We start from the raw sequence: 27143 nt of genomic DNA on the forward strand, positions 1-27143 counted from the left end.
AATGTAATAACAGCATTTTATTACAAAGAAAAATACAATCAGGTGAAGGTACAAAAGTTAAGAAAAATAATTTATTAGAGTTAATTAATGCTTGAAGGTAGAATTATGCTTCTTTCAATTGTACCCATTAAAGGGGCTTTAATATAGATTTGCACGGCAAGCTGAAGATTTTCAAATGCAGATAATGAAGCAAGCTAGTACTATTTTAACCCCTCTGGAGTATAATCAGTTGATAAGGTTTTGAAACATTACAAGGTCTAGGACAAAAAGATTAGCTTTAGTTCCTCCAAATCAAAATTGAAACCTAATTAATTAACAATGTTCTAGAAAAGGTTTACTGCTAGTTTTACACATCTTTAATTTCATTTTCTAAGGAAAACAGGTGAAGATACTTTAATTTATCTATTGCATGAATGGCAGAAGACTGAGTTCCCTGTTCCCATACTATCCTCTAACTAATTGTTTAAATTCAAAAATTTGAATGCATTCTCCCCAAAAACTCACCTCCTTTTAAATGGGGAAAAAAAAAGGACCAGTAATCTATTTGAGACATACACAAATAAATTAAATATACCAGGTGGGAAAGATTTCCAAAGAAAAGGGAGAATGAAAAAAAGATATCTGCAGCAATCAGCCTTCAGAAGAATAATTAAAATTATAATGAGTTATTCACTTAAAGGTAACAGAAATTCTTTTGCTTGAAACACACTGAGAAATTATGTATATATGGCAAGGATACATAACTACTGAGACAAGAGTTTTGAGCCATGGTACAAAACAAAAATCACAGTAATAAAATCAGTATAGCAGTCTGCCACTAAATAAGATTTTTACCATACAGCATTTAGAATAAATATGTATATGCCAGATGAGGCACAGCTGTGACTCTCAAGACCAAAAGTTATGAATCAATCAATTACAAAGACAAGAATTAAAAACAAGAACAAAGGGGAAAATACAATGGAAAACTCCAATGCAATGTATTTTGTACTGAATTAATGTGCAAAAATATATGAAACAAAAAATGAAGTGCTTTAATATTGTATTTATGTGAACCTTTGAATGGTACACATCTACATGCTCCACATTTTAAATATGAAACAATGTTTGAACACAGTATGCAGTTATGTGATAAATTCACGGCAAGAAAAGTCTTATACATTTATCTAAAAATGAAGATTACACCACTGTCATTTAGGAAAGGTGCACAAGACTGAAGTCACACCAAAGCAGAGAAAAATTCAATACAGATATTCTGTTCCAACAACATTAGAAGAAAGTCTACAAAACTGATTTACACCGATTTTTACAATTAAAACCACATGTCCCAGTCCCACGAACATTTGAGCCCTTTTTCCCCTGTTTCGGTTATGCAGAAGTGATTAAAGACCATATTACTTCTCAGTCATAAGTTTCAAAATTATTTATTTTTGTTTATTTTCACTAATATACATTAAAATGGAAACCCTTCAAACAGTTGATATATCTTATTACAAATAAAGCTAACTTAGCTGCATCTCACCTAGGGTGTGGAAAATATGCTTCCTTTTTAAAGTAATTTTAAAAGGGCTCTTAAGCATGTCAGGACAAAGTCTAAGCAGAATACATGAGAAGAAAAATTATCTCATGTCCTCCTAGGGTTTTGTTGTTGTTTCTGGCGGCAATATCAGCTTACATACATGTCGAATTATGAGATACGTTATTTATTCGCCTTTTTTCCCTTAGCATGGATTCACACTATCAGGTGTTTGGTGGCCACTCAGAAATTCCTAGTAAATAAATAACCCAGTATTATTATTCCCAGTAAATAAATACAACTAATATTGTTGCAACTGGTATCTCTGTATGATGCATGAAAAGGAAGGGCAAAAACAACAGTGAAGACGACTGGATAATCTCACCTTCCCAGATGTAACAGATTGGTAGACTACAATACACAGCCTTGAAGCCTTGCTGTCTATAATTTACAGAAAAAAACGTTCATTATCATTATTGTCAAAACTCACAGTTTCATAGGCAACCTATCTTTTTCTCATTAGATGAACAAAAAAGAATCCAGAAAAACAAAATAAATAAGAATTCTTCTTACTACATTGTTCTCTATGCCAGCTCCAGCCTTTGATTACCAAACCACCAAAACCACTCCAAAAACTCAGAAAATGATCCTACTCTTGTTTCAACCCTGTGCATCCCAGCAAATGGATGAAGTAAGACGGTCAGAATGACATCACCTTTGCACACAGCTTTTATATGCAACACTGGCCATTGACATTATCTGGTGACCTTCACCAGATCCTTCTAGTCAATGATACTCTAAGGGAAGCTATTTGAAAGGGCTGCATTACAATAAGCATTAAAGTTGTAACTATCAACAAAAAAGGAGATTCTGTCCCCAGCAAGGCTCTTGCCCCTGTCTCCCACAGCCGCCCCAGGTGAGCGCAGGCCGGGTGGGCTGGGCGCGTGGGCAGGGAGGTGGGCTGAGACCTGGCTGATGGCAGAGCCCAGAGGGCTGTGACCAGCGGCGCAGCCCAGCTGGGGGCCCGCAGCCAGCGCTGTGCCCCGGGGCTCAGCACCGGGTCCCGTCCTGCTCAGCCCACCCCCCAGCGCCCTGGGTGAAGGGGCAGAGCGTGCCCGCAGCGAGTTTGCTGGTGGTACAGCGCTGGGAGGGCGGCTGATACCCCGGGGGCTGCGCTGCCGTTCGGCGGGGCCCGGGCAGGCTGGGCAGTGGGGCAGGGGGGGCGTCATGAAGCTCAGCAAAGGCAGGGGTAGGGTCCTGCGCCGGGGGGGAGCGACCCCACGCACCAGCACAGGCTGGGGCTGACCTGCTGGCAGGCAGCTCTGCGGGGAAGGGCCTGGGAGGCCTGGAGGACACCGAGTGGCCCGTGGGCCAGCAGTGTGCCCTGGTGGGCAAGAAGGCCGCTGCCAGCGTGGGCTGCATCAGGAGGAGCGTGGCCAGCGGGTGGAGGGTGCTGGGCTCCCAAGTTCAAGAGAGACAGGGAGCTACTGGAGAGGGTCCAGTGGAGGGCTACGAAGATGATTAGAGGACCCGATCATTTTCCTTATGAGGAAGGGCTGAGAGCTGGACCTGTTTAGTCTGGAGAAGAGAAGACTGAGAGGATCTCATCGTTGTGCACAAATACCTCAAGGGCAGGTGTCAAGAGGATGGGGACACGCTCTTTTCAGTGGTACCTAGGGGCAAGTGGTACAAGGGACAATGGGCACAAACTGAAACAGGAATTTCCTTCTGAATACGAGGAAGAACATTTTTACTTTGAGGGAGACGGAGCACTGCAACAGGCTGCCCAGAGAGGCTGTGGAGTCTCCATCTGTGGAGACATTCAAAAAGCGCCTGGACATGATTCTGCGCAACCTGCTCTAGGTAAACCTGCTTTAGCCGGGGGTTGGACTAGATCATCTCCACAAGTCCCTTTCAACCCCAACCATTCTGATTGTGAAGCCTATGCAACCTTGTATGCTGGGGCTGATGCATCAGTATATGCCAGGGGATGCCCAGCTGGAAAGCAGCTTTGCAGGAAAGGGCCACGGGTCCCAGCAGACAACAGGCTGACCATGTGCCAACAAAGTACCACTGTATCAAAGATAGCAAATAGTATGCTGGGCTGCATTAGGCAAAGTATTGCCAGCAGATTGAAGGAGGTGATTCTTCCTCTCTACTCAGCACTAATGAGGCCACATCTGGAATCCTGTGTCCAGTTCTGGGCTCCATAGTACAAGACAGAGATGGAGCTACTGGAAAGAGTCCAGCAAAGTATCAAAAAGATGATTTAGATACTGGAGCATCTCTCCTATAAGGAAAGGCTGAAAGAGCTGGGAGTCTTCAGCCTGGAGAAGAGAAGGCTCTGGGGACATCTCATCGATGCATATAAATACCTGAAGGGAGGATGCAAACAGAGCTAGGTTCCTTCCAGTGGTGCCCACCAACAGGACCAGAGGCAATGGACACATACTGAAACACAGGAGGTTCTCTCTGAACATCAAGAAACAGTTTTTCACTGTGAATGTGACCAAGCACTGTCACAGGTTGCCTGCAGAGGTTGTTAAGTCTCCATCCCTGGAGATAATCAAAAGCCATCTGGACATGGTCCTGGCCAACTGGCTCTAGGTGACCCTGCCTGAGCAAGGGTGGTAGACCAGATGACCTCCAACCTCAACCATTCTGTGAAGTCAGCCTTTTAGCTCCAGCAACTGCAGGATTCAGACATCTGAAAGCACACACTCAACCTTTGTCCATGTTTTTGCTATAAGCTTTATTATCTGCAAAGTAATTCCAATTCTTTTTCTCCCCTTCCATATCACACTTGGTCTAATTATGACATTTTTTCTTATTAACATCCTTAATAATATGGAAAAGCATATTCTGTTGTCCTCATACTCTTAAAAAGATGGTAATTTGAGGTTGACAGAGAAAAAGGTGAAATGTCTTTTTTCTCTTGTGTTTCTTTAGTATTTGTTAGTGTCAGAATTCACAAGTATCGTATTTCTAATACTATGAAGGGCTCAAAAGCTTTGATTACTTTTCAAATAATTATTTTGATTTAGAAAATGCACTCATATTTTCCCATTTTTATCAATGGCTTCATTCAATACATAGTTTCCATTTGATTTTTACTAATACACAGCTCTCAACATTGAGTGAACAGTTCAATAGAGAATACACATGACCTAAGACTTCCATATGACATTTTGGATTTGTCAGTATTGTTTTATAGTTTATGTTAACAGTTATCTTAATAAATACTGTTATAGGCTAGTAACACTAAAGTAAAAACCTGTACTGCCTTTACAATACTACATTTTTAGTCCTCATTACTCTAGAACTGTTTTATTTTCATACTTTTGAGGATGGCAAAACTTTCCAAACCATGGGCACATTACAAACCTAAACATAGAACTCTTCTAAATCCAAATCCAAGTTTAGGTTAGTCCATCAGGCAAAGTAAGACAATGAGTTGATAAAAACTCTTCTGAAGAAGTTTCATATAAAATGACAGGAACTTTTTAGGTGACGTGTCAACTTTTTCAACAACTCAGAAGAGTTTAATACTTTATCGGAAGGTTATAATCTCTGAATCACCTGCAACTTTCACCTTAAGGCACAACAGCAAACTATTTTCACATCTTAAGGAATAAAAATGTGATGTCACTGATAGGTTTTCTTAACTGCTCTATTGAAACATAATACGAACCTGTTCTAGGGTTTCTATTTTGCTGTCTTTGGCTTGCAAAATCTCTAAAACCCTTCTGTCCTTGACTTCAGCTTTCTGCTTTTCTCTGGAAACAAACAAAAAAATAGACACTTTATTAGTCATAATTTGCTGTTAATCATTTGAATTTTTCATGTCCTGATAATGAATGTCATTTAAAAGCATAGAAAATTAAATTATCTGAAACTGACAGGCCATGCAGAATTAATCAGAGACCATATGGCAAGTGACAGCAAATTACATCTGTAAACAGCTAACACAACTTCGTTCAAAAAGAAGCAGAAGTAAGAGGTCTTAAAATACATTTTTAAGCAGCTGAGATTATCTGTCTCAAATGCAGAAACTACTTGTCCATAGACTGAGCAAAATGCTTTTTTCCTTTCTTGGCAATATAGAACGACTAAGCTGCTTGGGCTTGTGAAGTCCTTCTCTCACCTACATGGCATTTCTATGTCTGAAACAACACTTTTGAACATCATGGATAAGTATTTTACTGTCTTTCACAAGGGCAAAACCTGTAACTTTTACTGGGGGGGGGGGGGGGGGGGGGGGGGGGGGGAAGACATCTCAGAAGCTTGGATAAGAGGGACGAGCTGAGCCTATGCGTCCATAACTGCAGGGCTATAACCATCTCCACAACACTTCACAGAAAGCCAGCTAATGAGTCATTAATGCTTCGTTTAATAAACCACTTCTCCTTGCTATCCTGTTTCTTGACTGTGTTAAAATGTTGATGCTCTTACTGGCTTCTGTTCCTAAGCAGAAAGAAAACAAATGCTGTGCTAGTAAGGATACACAGAGACTCCTTGGCACAAGACAACATTCCTATCAGTACCTGTGACAAAAGGTCTGAGAAACATATATTCCCTAAAAATGGCCAAATACTTCAGCCATCCCCAGCACCACTGGTGACAGAGAAGTAGAAACTCATTCAAATTACCCCTGCTCTCACAACACAATTAAAAACTTTCATCATGGCTAGATACAAGCCACCCTTGGAAGCCAGAGAGTCCTACTTGTGCAACTTCTGCTCTAGCAAAATGGGAACATTTCAGAGGTGGAAGGCAGAATGTTACCCATGAGTCTGTAAATCTGACCAAAAGCAGATGACAATATCCAGCTGTGCACAAAAGGCTTCATCTGCTGCAGTATTTTGGAACAGTGACCAATAAGGACAGTAGATATATGGGCAATTATATTTCTCCACTATTATGTATTACTGCATATTCTACTGTTACCAATGATTTTAAAGGCTAAACCACACTGTCTCCACAGGCCATCCAATAAAATGGTTTTTAAAATAAAGTTCTACGACTACTAAAGTATCCAGTCTGACTGTGAGTAAATAAAGAATTAAGTAAAAATTGTATGGAATTTAAGCAAGGTTTCTGGAAATCAAGGTCTCAAGGCATCATAACTGTAAGTAGCATGCTCCTACTGCAAATGCAGCAGCACTGGTGCGTTATAGCACTGGAAGAAAGGTTAAAAAAAAAAAAAAACCTGGCTGAAAATGCATTTATTTAAATTAGTTAGCTAGGAGAAACAAAAATATATGGGATCTTAAGCAGTTGTATGGCATTAGAAAAATCTGCTTCCATGAAAAAGTAATTCAGGAGCTGTAATGATCACAGAAGAGTGAAACCATAAATTGCAGAGGAATTATAGAGGACTGTAAGAAAAAATTATTTGTAAAAAGGCTATGATGATTGTTAAAAACATAAGGTATGAAATGTTAAAGAGATGAAAAAAAAAAAAGAAGGGGGAATTGTAGAGGAATGAAGCTGGGTTACTTAGCATTGAAAACATACAGCTGTGGGCTGGCTTCAGGGGCGGTGGGTTGGCCAATGTAGATAAGGTGCAGCTGTGGCTGGTTCTGGGAAGACGCTGGGCAGCCAATGAAGAGGGAGCAGCGAGGAAGAAGAGAGGGAAGAAGCAGAGAGGAGAGGGAGAGTGCACCCTGGGTGGAGGAGGGACTAGGAGAAGGCAGCAGAGGGACTGGCATGAAGAGTGTGCTGGTATGAGATGGTAAAAGACTTTGTTGCAGCTTGATAGTCTGGAGAATGCTGTGACAATGAATGTTCAACAAGCATTCCAAAAGACATTTCATGTATGAAAGGTATTTAACATTTTAACTAAGACAGAAATTTAACAGAAAATGCACATCAGACCCTGACCTCATATGATCACCCGCATCAGAAGCATCAAGGAATTGTCATGATAGGTTACTAGGAAGACATGAGCAGTGAAATACACAGTACAGCCAGTTTTTCATAGTTGCTCTTTGAACATCTACTAAAAGTGAACTAAATAGACTGCAATTACAGAAATCCATGCAAAGATATGAAGTTATCTGATGTATTCCAAAGGTTACACCGTGATGTCCTTTGAAAAAAAATGTAAGGATAAAAAATTGAGTACAAGAGCGAAAACAACAAACAGGTTTCATAACACATGACAGTTAATTAAACTGACTCACCCTGCTTATAATGCATAACTAGTTCACAGAAATCACATTCTCAGTCAGGTTTTTTAAAAAATGGTAAAAGACTTTCTGATAAGCTTATGAAATGTACTGAAAGATATTAAAGAACTTTAAAAGTTAGGAGGTAGTAAGGAGAAATGTGTGTAAACAGATTATTGTGTAATATTTATCACTAAAGTTTGTGCATGTTCCTGAAACAGGTATACGGTTCATGATAGGTACTGTACATTATTCCACAACTTAAAGGAACCAAAAGCTGCTCTGGTATAAAAATATCAAGGCTTCTTCATACTTAATTACTTTGCTGTGGGGTCCTTAAAGGCTATCACCAATTACCCTTTTTCAAAGATAATAGCTGAAGTACACAAACCTCAAATAGTTTGGGAAGAATGTATCTCCCATAAGCACATTACACCGTAATTTATCTGAAAGTGAGGGACCTGTATTAATCTGTGTTTACACTGTAAGTATTATAGCACTCCAAGTTTCCTCAGGTCTTAATTACAGCTAGACAACTTACAAACTTAAGATTACACATGTGCATAACTGCTTGATCCAAAATTTTAAGAGCTTCAGAAGACGAAAAGCAAAGCAGATCTTTACTACTAAATACTACAAAACAGTAATGTGCAGACACAGAAAGAATCATACAATAAAACAAACACACACAAAAGCCCCATGAACCACTAAATAGCATTGCCTCTGGCCCTCAAAAGTATTCTGAACTGCTGGCCGACATGTACTATCAGTTCTTTGTTCCCACAGTGATGTACTTACCTCTCCACTTTAATTCAGCTGTTTTTATTGTATATTTCCACTTAAAATAAGCCATTGTTCTAACCACTAATTCTTTATCTGCCATTCACAATACACCATTGTCTTCCCAGTTCCTCTAACCGCTATCTCCTCTCACAAAGTCAGCCTTTTCTAAAACAAGGCCAAATTAAACACAAATACTGGAAAATTAACTAGCCTCTTAACTCATCTATGCAATCACAACTTAGAAATTTATTAAACTTGTTTTCTAATGCATTAATTGATCTGAAAACCTGATGGGTAAGGTAGATTTCCCAGAGCAAGCCTCAAAAGAACTCTATAGTTGTGGGGTTTGGTGGTTTTGGGGGTTTTTGTTTTTTCATTATTGGTAGTATTGTAAAGAAAGAATGGGAAGAAAGTGAATAAAGCAGCTAAGAACCACACATAAAAACAAACTGCTCTAGAGAACTAAGTAGTATGCACAGCTAATTCTGGTGTTACTGGTAGTCAAAAATTTATGAAGCCCCGTGACTTTACGCCAAGTCTGTATAAAAGGGGTTTCAAGAATAAAGCCTGGGATTTGAAGAGAAAAAATGGACTTTGCTGAATCAAAAAAATGTGCCTGTTTTACAGGCACACACTAGCCAATGGTTCAAAATGCATTTCTAGCTAAACACAGTATTTTCCCTGTTTATCCAATGCTCAGTCAAACAGTCCCTTGAACAAAGCTGCTAAAGGGCCAAGTTTATAAAACCAGATCTATCGCCACTGCAATGAGGGGGAAAACTTAAAAGTAAATTCAAGGGGTCTTGGCTTTCTGAGGTTTTCTTTCAGACTCTCTAGATAGCACAGGCTGTAGTAATGTCCCCAAAAATAGTTTGACCAGTTACCACCTATAGCTAAAAAAACCAATCCTAATTATCAGAAATTAAGCACACAATGGATTGTTGTCAGAAGCCTAAAGCATAAATTGAAACCTCATATGGAACTTTTATCAGCAGCTTCTACTGGTGGCATAGGACAGCTTCCAATGCTTGTTACAGGACAGTTCCCCACAGACACTCATGGTAGTACGACTGGAACTTACACGTCTATTTGGGATCTGCTGTTGAACCTTGAAATGAGACTTGATAAGACTTGCAGCGATCACCTCCTCTTTTTTAGAAGGCTAACAATATTAAGAAAAAATCTTTGACCAATTTTATTAACTGAGCTGATACATATTTACAATATTTTTTAAAAAGTCCACTGGAATATGGGGGTGAGGGGGTGGGGGGGTGGAATTCAAGCACTGTCAAGAAGCTGATGATGATCAATGACCGAGACAAACTCCTGTTTAGCTAATTAGAAACACTGATGAGCAATAATGATGTGAGCTAAGAATATCTGCAGACTTCTTTAGGATGAAAAATGGAGTGAAGAGAGGCTGTCAATTTGTACAAGTTTTAAGCTCCAATCAGTTTTCCCCTGAGTACTACCTATTTTAAATGTTTAACACAGCTGTATTTAGCTGCAAGATTATTGAGATTCAGCTTCCCAAAAAATGAAAGAAACTGACAGAATATTCTTAAGCTTAATCATTTTTTCCTGTGTTATGATCTTTTTTTCCTGTGTCATGATTTTCTTTCCTGTGTCATGCTATGCTCTACAAAACAGGACTTGATAATATTTCTGAGGTTTGGCACATTTTTAATGGCTTGTCAAAAATGAAACATTAGACTATGAGGGAAACGCTTAACTATGGATGAGGTACAAAACCAGAATATGCACTAGAAAAACCTTAAGGCTGTAAAAAAATAAAAGCTTGCTGAAGTTTACAAAACACCATGTTTCCTAAAATCTTCAGCAAAAACCATCCGGGAAAAGAGGCATCTTGTATCCTACCACAGGTCTCAATCAGTCAAGCAATTAACCATTTGTCAAGAAAAAGTAATTCAGAGTTGTATATGTCATTTTTACATCAACTAAATGAAAATAATTTTAACTAATAAATTTAATTTACTGTTTACATGTTTCATGGAATATGTCATTCCAGTTTTACAAACAGCAGGATTCAAAAAAACAAACAAAAAAATGGAGCTACAAATTTGGCCTTAGCTAATAAAGTTAAGGTTATGGTGCAAATTTTGAGCTGTACGGTAAAAGAACAAAGGCTATATTTTAACAGTAAACCTATATTACTAAAAATGAAATGCTTCTAGGAATAGTTACTTTTGAAAGGTATTCCTTTGAAAAAAAAGGCTGCAGAACAAGAAAGGCTACAAAATACCAGCTTGTGTGACACAGCATTTATTTTGATAATTATCTCTCCCAGTCTTCCAACCTCCAACTATTTTACAGACTTACACAAGTGCATACATTCTGTTGGTATTAAATAGATAATTAATCGCCCTTGTGCAATGTGAAATTGTAGAGCACAGACTGTCAACGTTACTGTAAATATGGCACCAATATTGTAATTTAGTGTGTACAGCCAGATTCCTGTGGCTGCAGTCAGTGGTTAGCAGAAACAGAGCCTGTGCCTTAATCTTCGACTAGAAACCTTACTGTGTTTCCATGTACCTATTAAGAAGATAAAAAAATATAGCAAAATAAACTATGAAATGGAAACTATTTTCACTTCAGAGTCTATAAGTTCCTTATACTTCACAATGAATTGTAATTGACACACTTTTTTTTTTTCTTTTAATACATACATACAGTACTTTTACAAGATTTAGACAGCATGGAGTAAAAAAGGAATTTAAATCCATACCACACATTCTTCACTTTTCTAAGGCACGTTTTCTTTATATAGAAAAAATGCACATGACTATTTTCGTTTCTTTACACAAGAATTCAAGACCTAATTAAAGAAAAACTGTAAAATGAAGTTATTTCCTTGGTAAATTATTTATAGAAACAGTTCTATGTTACATTATATGTATCAAAATGGAAAAGCATCATCACAGAAAAGTAATTTTTCTTGCATCTCTGACTTGATTGATTTAATTCATTAAATGATTTATTAAGGCCTCTTATTTTAAGCAATGTACGTAAAACACTAAACATATTTTTACACTACAGTAGTAAAGAAAATAGTGACATTTTTTCATAATAATTTTGCAAACATTTTTCATCCAAAATACACAAGTCTCTTAACAGTGTTCAAAATATCAGCACTTCAGAACAGACTGCTTTAACATCTGCACATCACCAGGGTTTCCCCCAGGATTTTTTCAATGATGCCTGCCTGTGCTGAATAAAGTGCTAACTTGCACCTTGCATTTCAAACTGTGTCCTGAGCAGCCATCCAGTTGGTACAACACCAGCTGAATTCCCAGAGGCCACTGTTCAATCAGGCTTGACTGCAATTATCATGTCAATATTTTGTGCTCCGATATGCAGATATGCACACATGCAACCTGCATAATACCTTCTTCTCCATGGAATGTTGACTTATGTTCAATGTTCTGAGAATTTTTAATGAAACAGGATATTAAACTTTCATCAACTGTAGAAAAACCACAATTATTTGACCTTAGATAGAAAGGTTGTACTCTTATGCTCTATTATTCTGTCCACTTTATTGAGTGGTAATAACTAGGGAGTCCACTTTATTTTAAAGTCAGAGTGACAAAATGGTAATGGCCTTTAAAAATGTCTTGGATCTTGTTTACTTCCTTGCTCCTGTCATTCTGTTTCCTGTTAATTTGCACAACAGTAAAATGGTAAGTGGTTTAAGAAAGCTTCTGAAAGCTATTTATCATCCCTTCAAAACATGCAAGATACAGCTTTTTTAATTAAATCTCAATTAACATCAGCAATCTATATTGCTCATTCATACAGCACATTCACTTATCCTTTTACACAAAAACTACTTGTCATTTTTAGTACATCTGTGTATCATCAGTCAGCACGGAATCTATGTCAACCTCTTTAATGTTTCTTCCACAATTTGCTATTCACAGGATGCAGCAAACCACAGCCTAGGTTCCTGTGATTACCCTTCCAAAAATTCTTTGGTTATTTCTGACTGCCTGCTTTTCAGCCATGTTTTTATCCATTTGTACAGCTTTAGACACAGGTAACTCCCCAGGAAGAACAACAAAACTCTTTAATCACTGACTCTAACATTAAGGTTGCCACTGTTTCTAAGAGTGGCCAGCAATGACAAATCCATTCTTGCTCTTTGTTAAGACTTCCAGGACACATCACATTTAGCATTTAGGTGTAGAAAAACATTTATGTAAGGCAAGCTTGCCAAATGTGACTATCTGCAAGTCAAATATAGTCCCCATTTAAATTTACCATGTCTCGTACCACTGCCAGTTTGATCCTTAATGAATCCTACCACATGTCCCTTCCAGAAGAAATGAAAGGAGTCAGCTAGAAGCCCTACAGAAAAACCAGAGGTCAGTTGACCTCTCAAGATTTCATGTCTTATAAGAGAAAAATCTTCAAGTTTACAAAAATATTTCAAAATCTTTGATACTCTCATCTGAATCCCAAATTTATTTGAGTTTACACATGCACTTACCTGTAAAAGGTACTTTCTAGCACTTTTTTTTTCCCAACTCATCATCATAAAAAAAAGAATGTTTCAAAAGGCAGTGAACTAGAAATAGCATGCTCTTTACATAATACTGAGATCAATAGTATTTAAAGTAGCTGGAAAGTATACTAACATGAGTAGTACTTTTACAATGGCTTGTTTGAAAATACCTGGAGGCTTTTACATATCCCAAAGGCATTTCTCATTTGCACAGTAAAGATAATTTTTTGTTTATATCTGAATATTAAAATGGGAATATAGTTACAGTTATCCAGCAAGAACTGCAAAGACTGCTGAAAAGTAAAATATCATCCGTGTATTACAGGAATCAACAGCACAGCCATAAAAAGGTACCAGCTACATTTTCACAATTTTAGGGCAGGCAAACTTCTATTTTGGGACCATGAAAGCACTTCAAAATAGCAGACAAATAATGGAAATCTACTATTAATTCCCCCTTATGTCCCCCAAATTATGCCTTTTACATTTTCCTGGTTTATTTGAAAAAAGACCATAGAATCATAGAATCATTTAGGTAGGAAAAGACCTTTAAGATCATCAAGTCCAACTGTAAACGTAACACTGCCAAGTTCACCACTAAATCATGTCCCTATGTGCCATGTCTACGTATCTCTTAAATGCTTTCAGGGATGGTCACTCAACCACCTCCCTGGGCAGCCTGTTCCATGCTTGACCACCCTTTCAGTGAAGAAATTTTACCTAACATTCAATCTAAACCTCCCCTGGCACAACTAAAGGCTGTTTCCTCTGTCCCATCACCTGTTAACCGGTAGAACAGACCTACCCCCACCTGCTGCAACCTCCTTTCAGGTAGTTGTAGAGTGATAAGGTCCCCCTTGAGCTGCCTCCTCCCAAGGCTAAACAACTCCAGTTCCCTCATAGGACTTGTGCTCCAGACCCTTCCCCAGCTCTGTTGCCCTTCTCTGGCCACGCTGCAGCACCTCAGCGTCCCTCTTGCAGTGAGGGGCCCAAACCTGAACACAGCGTTCGAGGTGCGGCCCTCACCAGTGCCCGGTACAGGGGGACCCTCGCTGCCCTGGTCCTGCTGGCCACACTGTATCTGATACCAGCCAAGATGCCTTCTGGTCACCTGGGCACACTGCCAGGTCCTTTTTCCACCAGGCAGCTTTCCTGCTGCTCTGCCCCAGGCCTCTTGCATGGGTTGTTGTGACCCAAGGGCAGGACCCGGGCACTGAGCCCTGTTGAACCTCACAGGAATGGCCTCGGCCCATCGGTCCAGCCTGCCCAGGTCCCTCTGCACAGCCTGCCTGCCCTAAGGACAGCAACGCTTCCCCCAGCCTGGTGTCACCTGCAAACTTACTGAGGGTGCACTCAGTCCCCTTGTCCAGATCGTCAATAAAGACATTAAACAGGACTGGCCCCAGGGACTGAGCCCTGAGGAACACCACTTGTGACTGGTTGCCAGTGGATGTAACTCTGTCTACTACACTCTCTGGGCTCAGCCATCCACCCAGCTTTCAACCCAGCATAGAATACACCCATGCAAGCCGTGAGCAGTCAGTTTCTCCAGGAAAATGCTGTGGGAGACTGTGTCGCAGGCTTTACCAAGGTCCAGGTAGGCAACACCCACAGCTTTCCCTCATCCACTAGGCGGGTCATCTTGTTGTGGAAAGAGATCAGGTTCGTCAGGCAAGACCTGCCTTTATAAACACCTGCTGGCTGGGCCTGATACCCCCGTTGTCCTCCATGTGCACATGACAGCACTCAGGATGACCTTGCTCCATAACCTTCCCCTGCACTGAGGTCACACTGACAGCCCTATAGATTCCCAGATCCTCCTTCCTGCCCTTCTTGTAAATGGATGTCACACTGGCTGACCCTAGTCTTCTGGGAACTCCTAGTTCGCCAGGATGTTGATAAATGATGGACCTCTGCCATCTCCCTCACTAGCCCCGGTGGATCCCACCTGGCATCATAGATTGTGCATGCCTAAGTGGAGCAGCAGGTCTCTAACCATTTCCTCCTGGACTCTGAGAGGACTGCATTCTGCTCCTCCTTATCCCTGTCTTCTGGCTCAGAGGGCTGAGTACCCAGAGGGAAGTTGGTCTTAGTATCACAGGCCAAGGCAAAAAAAAGCATTAAGTACCTCAGCCTTTTCCTCGTCCTTCGTAGCACTGTTCAAACCCCTGCATCCAACATACTTGTAAAAAATTTTTATTATCTTTTACAGCTGTGGCCAGCCTGAGTTCTAGCTGGGCTTTTCAGATCTCTAATCTTTGCCTTGTATAAACCTCAAACATCCTTATAGTCCTCCAGAGTTGCCTGCCCCTTCTTCCAAAGGAGTTAAGCTCTCCTTTTTTTCTCTGAGTTCAGCCAAAGCTCGCTATTCAGTAAAGCCAGTCTTCCTCCCCACTAGCATCTTTTGGCACATGGGGACAGCTTGCTCCTGGCACCTTTTAAGCCTTCCTTCTTGAAGAATTTCCAGCCTTCCTGGACCCCTTGGCCCTTCAGAACTATCTGTCAAACAGGCTCTTAATCAGGCCAGAGTCTATTATAAGGAATTGTCTAATGCTACAAACTTAAATTAATGCTACAAATACAAACTACCTGACTAGTATGGCTAGTCCTGCCACTCAACTTCTCCTAACATCTATTTTCTTTGCAGTTCATACACATCTGGGTGTACAAGGTTGTAAGTGAACACTTTGTCTTTTCACACCTGCATCTTTTTATTCCCACCACCAATCTCCTGAAGAAAGTCTGGCTGTTGCTTTCATCAATATAAAGACTGAAATCCACTGGACAATATCGTTTGGTTCATTATATATGTGATCTAGACTACACAGGACTATGCTTTCTTAGATTCTGTCTGCTTCCATTAGGTAGCTGGCTTCTGATCTCAGGTAGTTTATAACAGAGACTTAGTGGGCACTGAAAGTTTCTCAGTTATGAAATATTTGATGGAAAGAACAAACTGAAAAATTGAGCTATGCAAACATTGGTAGTACCCATGTCACAAGCAGAAACAACAAAAGTATAAAATCCATTTCATTCTGTTTGAATCTTTCTCAGAATCTCCTGGTAAGCCAGGGCAAGATGGAAAACATTATCAACTTGGATACAGTATAGGTCAGTGTTGCTCCTAATATAGATGAGAAGGGAAAAATGTCTCTCAAGAAAACACAAGCTCTTTTATTATCAGATTCAATGTAAATTTTCAATTTCCAGCTCTTGTCTCATACAATTGTGTAAAATATAGAAAACCAGGCTGTAAGCAGCACAGACCCCCTGAGTGATATGCTTCAGAATAATTTGCTTATAACTGTTGGAACTGAGGGTAAACTGACACGTATCAATATAAATAAAAGAAAAAAAATACTGCTATAAGGTAGGGGCTAAGACAGAAACTTTTGAAAGGATGAGAAGTCCAGTCATGAAACAGAAGCTACTTAGGAAAAGACTACACAAAGTTATAGCTGGAAAAGTGAGGAAGAATATATGGGGCTGTAATTTGGTTGTGCAGAAAATTCACAAGTAAAGTTGGGCTAGAATTCTTTCCGAAGTAGCAATTAGACTCTTCTCAAGCAAAAGAGCTGAAGCTACATCAATTAAAGAGAAAAATGCACACTATTTCTTCATCTGTCAAATCAAAGCAACCCCAAGTTCAAAGTTGTGACTAACAAATTCCTATGTACTACAATGGGGTTTATCCAAACCTACTTCAGGATTCTCTGTGGTAGTAACACCTAAAATGATGATGTGGAAGAATTTCTTCTTTCTTAATTCCATAACTTGAGAAGCATGGGAAAGGTATGATATAGACATACAGCCTTGAGTGCATGAAAGGTGGTATAAAGCATCAGTGTTCTTCTGAAGAGGAGAGAACGGAATTAGACAAGCACCTAATGGAAGTATGTTGTCACACTTTCACTTAAGAGTACCAATCACCAGCCCTCTACACAAAGTGCAAAGCACATACACAGATCAGACCTTACATCTCAACAGAGATCTAACAGAGATCTCAACAGAGATCTAACATCCTATGCTTCAATTATCCTAATATCCTGATTATTTTATACGCAACATGAATAGAAATGCTATAAGCCTGAACATCTCTGTTTCTACCTTATTAAGCTTAATGTGGAAGAGCTAAAATTTTCCCTATCGCCTCAACTATCTAGAAAAGTTGTAAGACAAAAATTTTTTTTTTTTCAAATACTCGTGCTTATATGCATTGTAAATACATGTTTACATACATTAGATACTGTGTGTTTATATACTTCAAGCAGTTCTTGCATTTTTTATGTTTGAAGAAGGAAGATCAACACTACCATCACTGTCCTCACGAAAATTTGACCAAATTTTATCACTAAACAAATCTGTAAGAATCTGTATTTCTCCATAAATGAGGGACACTGTAAATATTTTTCACACATTTAACTGCTTCCCAAATTCAAAACATGCAAGCAGTGTGAAATTTATTACACTGTCCTAACAGCTGAGCTGCTATTCTCTGCCCGTAAGTGTACCAGTACAAAGCCAGAAGTTTTTTTGACACGATCGCAGGTGACCCACATGTGAACTCTCAGGTAACAGCTGTCTCACAAGCTGCACGTGCTTATCCATCAATTTCTTCCTCTGGATATGAATGCTTTAGAATATTAGCTCTAGTTATATGATCACACCATTATTTTTGGACAAAACTTTCATTGGTTTATGTAATGCAGAAGATGAGACTGCACTATAATGAATGGACTTTCAGCTAAAGAACTTAATGTTGTATTTTCAGAAGTGGAAGAACATTTACTGATCAAGTCCAGAAGAGGAAGATGAAAGGCATGTTTTGTATGTTCACAAGAACAAAGCACCGAACAGGAACCCAAAGGAGGCAGGACCCCTCTTGGATCTATGACAAGCTTCCAAAGTAACACTGGCAAGTCATTTAAATAAGTTAAAATACTTTTTTAAAAAAAAAAAAAAAAAAGTCCTCCTTTCCATTTTAAAAGAGGGAACTCATAGCACCCTGAGAGACAGAACAGACAAATCTTTTGTCCGTAACAGAATCAAGTGTTTGAATTCTGATAGTCATATTATCAACTCAGTCACATTCGCCCTATCTTTGGCCTACAACAATTCTCAATTTGTAAACATTAGCGTTCTAAACCAATCACATACTGTGATGACTAACTAACATTTATAGCATTCAGATGATGGTATGTAAGTACCATAGGGAAATCACCATCACTAATATCCTCAGAGGAGTAATAATTAAAATGCATAGTCGTTTCTTTGTTACCACATCTTAGCCTTTCACTTCTTTAAGAATGTAGATAAACATGACTTAGGTATGTAACTGTTAGGCAACCACTTCTGACACCAGAAAATGTAATTTACCTCCTTTGCTCCTCCATAGAAAAACAGAATATGCAGTACATTTGTAATTTAAAAATTTAATTCAACTGCAGCACAGCAACCTTACTGAGAACAGACTTTGAAGTATACTTCAAGTTACACCAAAAAAGGAAACTTGCAACAAATACTAGGTACTCTTGACAAAATTTAACAACAGACACTTTTGTAACACATTTTTAAAATCTTACACGGTTCTGTATTATATAGATAAATAATATGGTATCGGGGGGTGGGGGTGGTGGGGTGTGTGTTTAGTTTTAGAATCATGTTAAATCTTTAAACTCACCTTTCTACAACCAAACTGACAGCTTGAGTAAGATTTGGGCTTGACACTCTGCAGATGTTTCCACAGAGACCACACAAATTCTTATCAGCCTTAGGGGAAAAAAAAAAAAATAAAAAAATTTAAGTGTATGCTATGCGTTTTATAGACTACAAAGTTATAGTGTGCATATTCAAAGACAACTATGAAAGCCCTCTATTCTACTCAGAATACTCCAGCTAGTCCCATGAATAAGAAAACATGGCAAAGAGTTCTCCTGAATAAACAAAGTTTAACTATACAGATTTTGAAGGAAGAAAAAGACCTACAATCAAGAATAAAAGAGTACACAATGTGACATAAGGAAGCAGAAATGGACATTATTCAAACAAGGCTGCCTTTTGCTATAGCAATTACTGGTATTTCCAGTAGCAGGATACAATTTCTATAATAGTCATTGAGCCTGGAATACATGCTTTAACATTAAGTTTTATCATGGGCAGCTCTTAGACTTTATTTCATAACAGAGAGTAAAACAGTCTTCTAACAGACACTCAGCTAACCTGCATTATATAAAGCTGAAAAGTTCTCAACTGAGAGCAAGGAAACTATATCTTTAAAATTACACTTACTTTAATTCGTGAAAACTAGTTGTCAGCTAAAAGCTTTTCTGTATTTATATTTTCTAATACACATAAGTTGTTCATTTTTCACTGGTTTATTTCTACTCCAATACAGTGTTATTACTGGAAGCATCAATATTGATGTAGTTATATTACAAATGAAACCATAATGTGTTAATTATATAAAATGTGGAAGGGTGGGGAGGGAATCAGCAAAACCTGAAGACAAGGAGAACAATAAGAAAGCATACAGACATAAACCATGGACTGGACTAAGACCAAACATGCTATAAAATTAGGAATTAATAAGCCAAGTTCTGGAGAAGGAGGAAACAGGTACCATTAGTAAACCAGAACCTCACTAAAATCAGCTAAACAAACAACACAGTATCGCATCTCTGCACAAGTCCATATCAATCCTGACTATGAAATGAAACAGAAGACCTGAGTTCCTATCTTCACTTCCACTGTCTGGTTTCTTCATATGTTCCCCACTTAATTTCTACTTTTCCCGCTTTCTCATTTTTTATGAATAAGAACAGATCACAGCTTTGGTCACAGTGAACCCATGACTTGAAACAGCTAAAAGCAATGGTCATCTAAGACACAAAACAGCTCAACAGCACTACGAATCTGACAGGCCTCACAGAGTCAATAAAAAACACATACTGTGTGATTAGAGTAAATCACAGGAGCAGAAATTGCTTTTTCTATTTTTTGCTGTCTTGTCTTTTCATTTGCTCCCTATCAGTTTTGCTTTCTAGGAAGCAGACTTGAACTTTACAAGCAGTATCAATTCTAGTGCACGACAATCACTCCATCTTAACTTTCTTCAGATCAAGACAACTAACTTCAATATGAAATCAAAGATTCTATCTAAAGCTAGCACACTTTTATCAAGACCTATCAGTGTACAAAGTCTAAATTAAACAGCTGAATACATTGAATAACAAGTTTAAACTTTAACAATGATTATAAAAGAACAGGAGAGATGGTTGTACCTATTTTCTCCATGATTTATGCGGGAAAGTCTCAAGGATTTTTTTTTGAAGTTCTGATGTGTCTTTCCTTCAAATTTAGAAATGCACATATTTCAAATATTAAAATTGCATAGAGAAGTGAGACAATGCTGAATTTATGAGAAAATGTAAGAAAAACCCCCACTGAGCAAGTGCCATGTGATGGGGGTTTATGACTGCTGGTTTAAAAAATATCTTCCTCTTTCAACTATCTTAATTTATAGTTTAACATTTATTTAAACCTTTGAATGCCATGAACTCTTCAACCAAGTAAGGAAGAAAACTTCATGAAGATTTGATGCCTTATCAAGGTATGGCTGCATATACAGAAAAATTCACCTCCCTACTGTAAGAACATACACCCTAACAAATCCAGCTAGCTTTCTGATTGTGTCAGAAAGCAAATAAAACAAAGACTCTTATAATTCAAGACTAGTATCAATTTATGCAAATTGGACTACAACAGAAAGAGTCTTTCATAAAACCAGAGACATTTCATTTAACTGCCTTTGTAGGATGTACACAACTTTTAAAGTGTTGACAGGGAGACTTCATTTCTGGTATTTCCAAACAAGATCAAACCATTAACAAAAGCTTCATGTAGAAAGAAAGAGGGCACAAACTGTTCTTCAAAAACCCTGAAGGGAACGACTTTCTCTAACCAAATAGAGTTAGCAGTGTAAGGACTTTTTTTTCGAAACTGAAAGTGACGCTGCTGCATGCAAGCAGACAGTAACTAACTGGGTTGTGGTGCACTATGGTGTGTCACTGCACTCACTTTTTGAAAAAAGATAACACCAAAACTAAGCCGTGATATAAATAAGAACTCAAATGACTTCACATCAGTATTCAAGTCTTTATTCAGTAGAAGTGCTAAAAATTCTAAGCTAAGTTCACTTTCAGCTAGAATTTAAGTTAAAAGACAAACAGTAAGCATCATGTAATTAGGTTACACAGTTCAGGACAAAAGATGGCTATCCACCCTTTTTTTTTTTTTAAAAAAGTACCACCTCTCATTGTGTGGCACTATATCTTGAAAATACCTCACCATGCCACCTGAAAAATCACAATGTGTGTCTATTGTGAACCAGGCATGACCTACTGCTTCTTCTCAAGCAGAAAGAGAATTAAAAAGAAAAAAAAATTCAGATTTGGAAAAGTCGTTGCAAGCTTCCAAAAAGCATTAGGATCTATAGAGTAAACACAGATTCTGAGTAACTTTAACATCTAAAAATGCATTGTATTTATGCTGGGAGCCCAGCAAAAAAAATCACAAAGCCAAACAAAAACTCACTGAACAATAGTATTGGAAATGTAATTTTTTTTCAATTATTTAGAAGGACAGTAAGTCAGTAGTTCTTACACTCTAAGGAACGCCACTTTAAGTATAAGGAAATCTTTGAATCATAATGGAGAATAAACCCCTTATATCTAATAAACTATGTCTCACCCCAATTTTAAAATAATTTTAATTCCAAATCTCTCAGCTAATCAGCAGTATGGAGAGCAGAACTGAAACTGATAAGAACATGCTGCAGCATGTCCACAGAAGGGCAATAAAACTGGTGCAGGGCAGGGTATGGAGCACAAATCTCCTAAGGAACAGCTGTGGGAACCGGGGTTGTTTAGTGTGGAGAAGAGGACTCAAGGGGGCCTTACTGCCCTCTGAACCCACCTAAAAGGATACTGTAGATAGGTGGGAGTTGGTATCTTCTCACAGATAACAACAGGACAAGAAAGCCCTCCAGTTTTGCCAGGGGAGGGTTAGATTGAATATTTGGAAAAATTTCTCCACTGAAAGGGTGGTCAAGCATTGGAACAAGCTGCGTGAGGAGGTGGTAGAATCACCATCCCTGGAGGTGTTCAAAAAACACATAGATGTGGTGCTTAGGGACACGGTTTAGTGGTGGACTTCCCAGTCATGGGTCAATGGTTGGACCGATGATCTTAAAGTCTTTTACAACCTAAATGCTTCTGTGATAACAGTGCTTGATATTTTTTATATATTTAATACACAATTCATGGTGTATTTTTACACTAAACTACTTTAAACTCACTAACAATTTAGCATAAGGGCCATTAAGTCATTTTGACACAGAGAAATCAAAATATAACAAAATGCCAATCAGCAAATGTTCAAAAATCTTCAATCAAACAATCAAAGTTTCTGATGCTGATTTATGAGCTCATAAGCTTTGTTCAGTTCAGTTTTGTTTGCCTTTTTAAAGACTGGATTTGCTTACCATCACACTTCCTTAGCTTTTTTCTTTACTGTCCTGTACACAAGACCACAGAAGTAGCTCTTGGGTCTTCTGCTTATTTATTTATTAAAAAAAGCTGAGACACTTGAGCTCTGCATGATTCTCAAGAAGCACTATGAAATACCATGAGACCCACTACAAGCAGCAGCAGCTGCACGTTGTCTACCCTGCAGGTTCCTACACACTCCAAGTCCCAGCTAGGGGACATAACACAAGGCATACAAGAAGACAGAGTAACACAATACTTCCAGACATACTTCTAGGCACCAGCATTTATCTGTACAAAGATGAAAAGAAGGAAAAACTACAATAACATACACTGAACTGTTCCTAATGAACACGTATATACAAAATACATGTATGTAAAATACAACCAAAATGGAAAATGTTTCATGTCCCTCCCATGATTTTTGCTGAGTATCCAGCATGGACTGAGTCTCTGGCAATCTAGTTTCTACCTACACCTTTGCGAAGTGCCAAGCCTCCCACAATTGACTTTTTTGATAATATATAAAATACGAAGTTTCAATGTAGACTGCCTTCCTAATTGTGAACACACACACTAAATTCAATTAAAATATATCATTTGTATAAGCAGTTCAGACTAATCCAAAGACCTACAACTACTTCACAACTACTTTCAAAGGTTGTCCAAAGAACAGAAAACTCAACTCCAAGTTGTAATGTGTCAGTGAAATTGCCACTCCCTTAAACTAAATTCTGCAAACAATTCCTATCTATGTTGAAAGAAGGAATGAAAAAGCCCATCCTAACGAATGCTGAGCAGGCATGTACTAAATAAAACATCAAAGAAGTAACAGCTAAACAGAACAGGCTAAATAGTTCTATCTACAAAAAAAACACAACCAGCAAACCCAACACAGACACAAAAGGAGAACCAAGCACCAACAAACAAAAAACTTCCCATGTCATCTGGAAATAAGTAAAAAAATCACTGGAATTTCCAGAACACAAAACACCACCATTTCAATAAATGCTGTTTATTTTTTATGATAGCAGGAACTGGTATTTGAAGTTATGTTACAATCTATGAATAAGCACACACAGAGCTATAAAGCAATGCTGTAATACATCAACAATACTCTAATCTAAATCAACTAATGTTCTCAGTACATTATCTGTATTTCGTAAAAGCAACAAAATAAAGCAGCGTCCTAAGCGGACTTCTGCCAAAAGAGTAAGAACACAAATGCATCTTCAAATACGTTACCAGTTTAAAAAAAAAAAAAAAAGAACCTGCAGTTAAAAACTGTGCTTCTATATAAAAAAAGTTTACATGAAATGTACAAAATTCTCATTCTGACAATAGAACATTTGTAAAACATTAGTCAATGAATGACAAGTTACCATAAAATGTGGCTTTCTTCCCCTTAACATGTCAAATATTTTAACAGCTGAAACCATTTAATTTAATCTATAAGTAATTAAGTATTTTGTACAATAGAAAGAGTATTAGCTAGAAATTATTACAGCTTTAAGATGAAAAGTTTAAACAGCCTTTTGAAGCTCTTGGCACAATTAATGGACTTGGTAAGCCTGTTCCCTGAATGGTCATGGGAGCCAAACTGTTTCTTCTGAAAAGGGCTGCTTACACTGCCTGAATTTGGCACAGAAAAGCACTGCAGCTGTCAAGGCCTGGGATGTATCAATCTTCAGCATACCCAAGGAACATTCAGCCTACTCAAGTGAACATTAACAGTTCAAGAGGTCAGCAAGAGTGTACCTTGAACCACTGAGAACTTATATGCACAAGGCAGAATACAGATGTCATTTGAAAGTTAGCAAAAATTACTCATTAAAACTAAGATTATCTACAACACTCTAATGTCAGATAAAGACACTCGCCCCACAACCAAGTTTGCCTGCCAGAACTAAAGAATTCTGGAAGAAAAAAACCCAGAGTGCACTGCATATCCCCTGAAAAGTGGGATTTTCCCTCCTCAGCCTACAGTGAAAGTAATTGTAGTTCATCGTCATGCTGGAAAGACACATAAATTAAGACTACACAGGCCTTAAACATGTTCTTTGCAAAGTCAACTGCATTCTTCCTGATTTTTAGCAGCAGCAAGCTCAGAAGCAAGGACGAACCTAAGACGATCACTGACAGAGGTTATATGGCATGACTAGCTACAGCAGTAGTTGTTTGCAAGTCAAGTCATGGATTTATTAAACATTAGTGTAAGTCACAAAACAAAGAATCCTTCTGGCTTACAAGCAGGGAAAGACAAATACTCATATTTCAGTTAAAATTATTTGCTTTCTTTTTGGAAGAGAAATCCAAGCATAAATACAGCTCTGGACATTTGACTTTAAAAGTATGTAAAACTGTATCAATGTTGCATATAGTTACTTGTCTGATGTAAACACAGAAGTGACCTAAACATAGAAAGTTTGGAGTATTTGTACACCACTTTATCAAGGAGAATTAGCCAGCATTCTTTTAATGTAATGATACTGAGTTGCTACAGGAAAAATATCAAATTAGCAGAGAGAGGAATGCCAAGCACTATCTCTCTTTTTCCCTCACAGGAACCATACATTCATGACAGTTTGTGTATTAAGTTCACAGGTAGGTTTGATTTTTGTTACATGTCTACCATGCACTGCACTGAGGACAAGGATAAACTAAAAAAATCTCCCTTAGTGTAAACTCATAAATCAAGCATCTTAGTTACCGACAGTTTGAAATCACCACTTTCTGATGTTCCACTGTATTAATTTCAAAGCATGTTAACTAGTGTCATTATCATACTTCAATTTTTTCTAGAATTACAAATTATTTACATATTAGGAAGTTACCACCCTTCTGAAATCTGGAGAGAACAGCCCCAGAACAGGAAAAAAAAAAAAAAAAAAAAAAACCCAACAAACCACAAAAACCCAACCAACCTCTTTCCACCCCAATAACTGCTAGAAAAGCACAGGACACACACTCTCATTTTAGTTTTGTTTTTTTTTTAATCAGTAGTACCCCTGAAACAGAAAATGAAACAGTTGAGGGACAGAGGAGCTACTGGTTTACTGTTCATTTTATTAAGAACTCTGTAATAATCAGATACTGACAATTTTCTGTATTATGAAGTGAATATTTCAATACAAAGTGAAATACACATGACTGTCAGGCTGGAAGAATTCATATGAAATGCAAGATAGTATACAGAATAGAGGGGGAAAAAGGCATGAAATAACATGGCTGGTAAAAGCATTGAAACATCTGCAAGAAAATTGGTAATATGGATTGGTCTATTGGTCTGGACTCACCTAACATCTAGTATACTTCTGACCAAAGAGTTGAAGCCTTTAATCAAGCTGACATATGCTTTACATGCGAGAGACTTCCCTCTTGATGTCTCTCAAGACTTTTAAACTTACATTGTTGTATGCTGCCAGTGCAGACTCTCTTGATCCTGCTATGCCAACTGTTTCTTTGTGATTTTCAGTCACATATTACAGTCCTAAGTAAGAGGTATTCTCTCTACAACCCACCTAGTTCTGCTCAGCTGTCACAGTACAGAATACTCCTATACTCTACAGGATGCATTTTTGAGACGCTAAGCTTTTCAACAACCTCAAAATTCACTAGAAGGCAGGACTCATCAGTACCTCACAAGAAAACGGTGCCTTATATACACTAGGCTCTAAAGATAACATCAGGTTATTTTTGACTTCTCTGAAGTCACTCACATATAAAATGCAGTTACAAACTTCCACCTGGCAATTAGATATAAGAAAGCTGTATGTAACCAGACCAGCCTGATAGCTTCAAAACAGATGCCATCAGCAAACAAGCATATAGTCCCCCCTTTCCTCCCCAATTCCTTAATATTGCAGTAAAAGGGGTATGCAAACACCAATTCTAATTATATTAGAAAAATAGTTGAACATATCTTCCAGCCATAATTTTCTATTTAAAGAATCCCCCGTTATCTTGTCTCTGTTGGTAATTCTGGCACTATACCTTTGAACCAAAAATGGAAAAAGACAGCATACTGTTTTACTTACACATATATGTAGAATACAAAAAAACCTGTGAAGATAAAGATACCCAAGAGATTGCATCCTTAATAGGAAATGTGTAAAAAGCAAACAGGCACCATAAAAATAAGGTAATATTATTGTGTTACAATGTTGATTCAGTAGTTGTGGTCTAAGCAAAAACACTACACAACTTATACTAGAAGATGCTGTCATTACACGTCATATCATAAGTGGACCTTCAGATTAGTCCATCAGTGTGACAATAAGACAGTGATGCAATTTACTGAATAATTTTATTACATGTTAGTAATTGACATAAATAACTGCCTCATTCAGGCAAGAACAAGAAATACAAGCTATTTTCTGGCCTGTCATGCCATAGTCAATGAATTAACATCACAGAAGTCAGATCAGTACCATCACTGGAGACCAGGACAGAAATACAAGTGTTGAATGGCAGAGGTAAGTTATCATATAGACATGAACCTATGACACAGAAAGCCACCCTCACTGAAAAGCAAAAAGTGGATTACTTCCTTTGCTCTTCTGAATGCTGTCAGGATGCTCTGCATGCCCTCATTCACTGGT

At 38.2% G+C, this 27143-nt stretch overlaps 1 protein-coding gene across 1 annotated transcript in view; it reads right to left on the reverse strand.

The window, feature by feature from the left end:
- Positions 1-27143, reverse strand: part of CNTLN (centlein) — a 191432-nt gene that overhangs the window by 154778 nt on the left and 9511 nt on the right. Inside the window, exons 2-3 of the mRNA XM_037372632.1 lie at positions 18678-18766; positions 5208-5292 (exon numbers count right to left, since the gene is read on the reverse strand). Coding sequence (XP_037228529.1) covers positions 5208-5292; positions 18678-18766 — 174 coding nt within the window. The remainder of the gene's footprint in view (positions 1-5207; positions 5293-18677; positions 18767-27143) is intronic.

The sequence above is a fragment of the Falco rusticolus genome, chromosome Z (genome assembly GCF_015220075.1).
Source record: "Falco rusticolus isolate bFalRus1 chromosome Z, bFalRus1.pri, whole genome shotgun sequence".
In the NCBI taxonomy this organism is placed as follows: domain Eukaryota; kingdom Metazoa; phylum Chordata; class Aves; order Falconiformes; family Falconidae; genus Falco; species Falco rusticolus.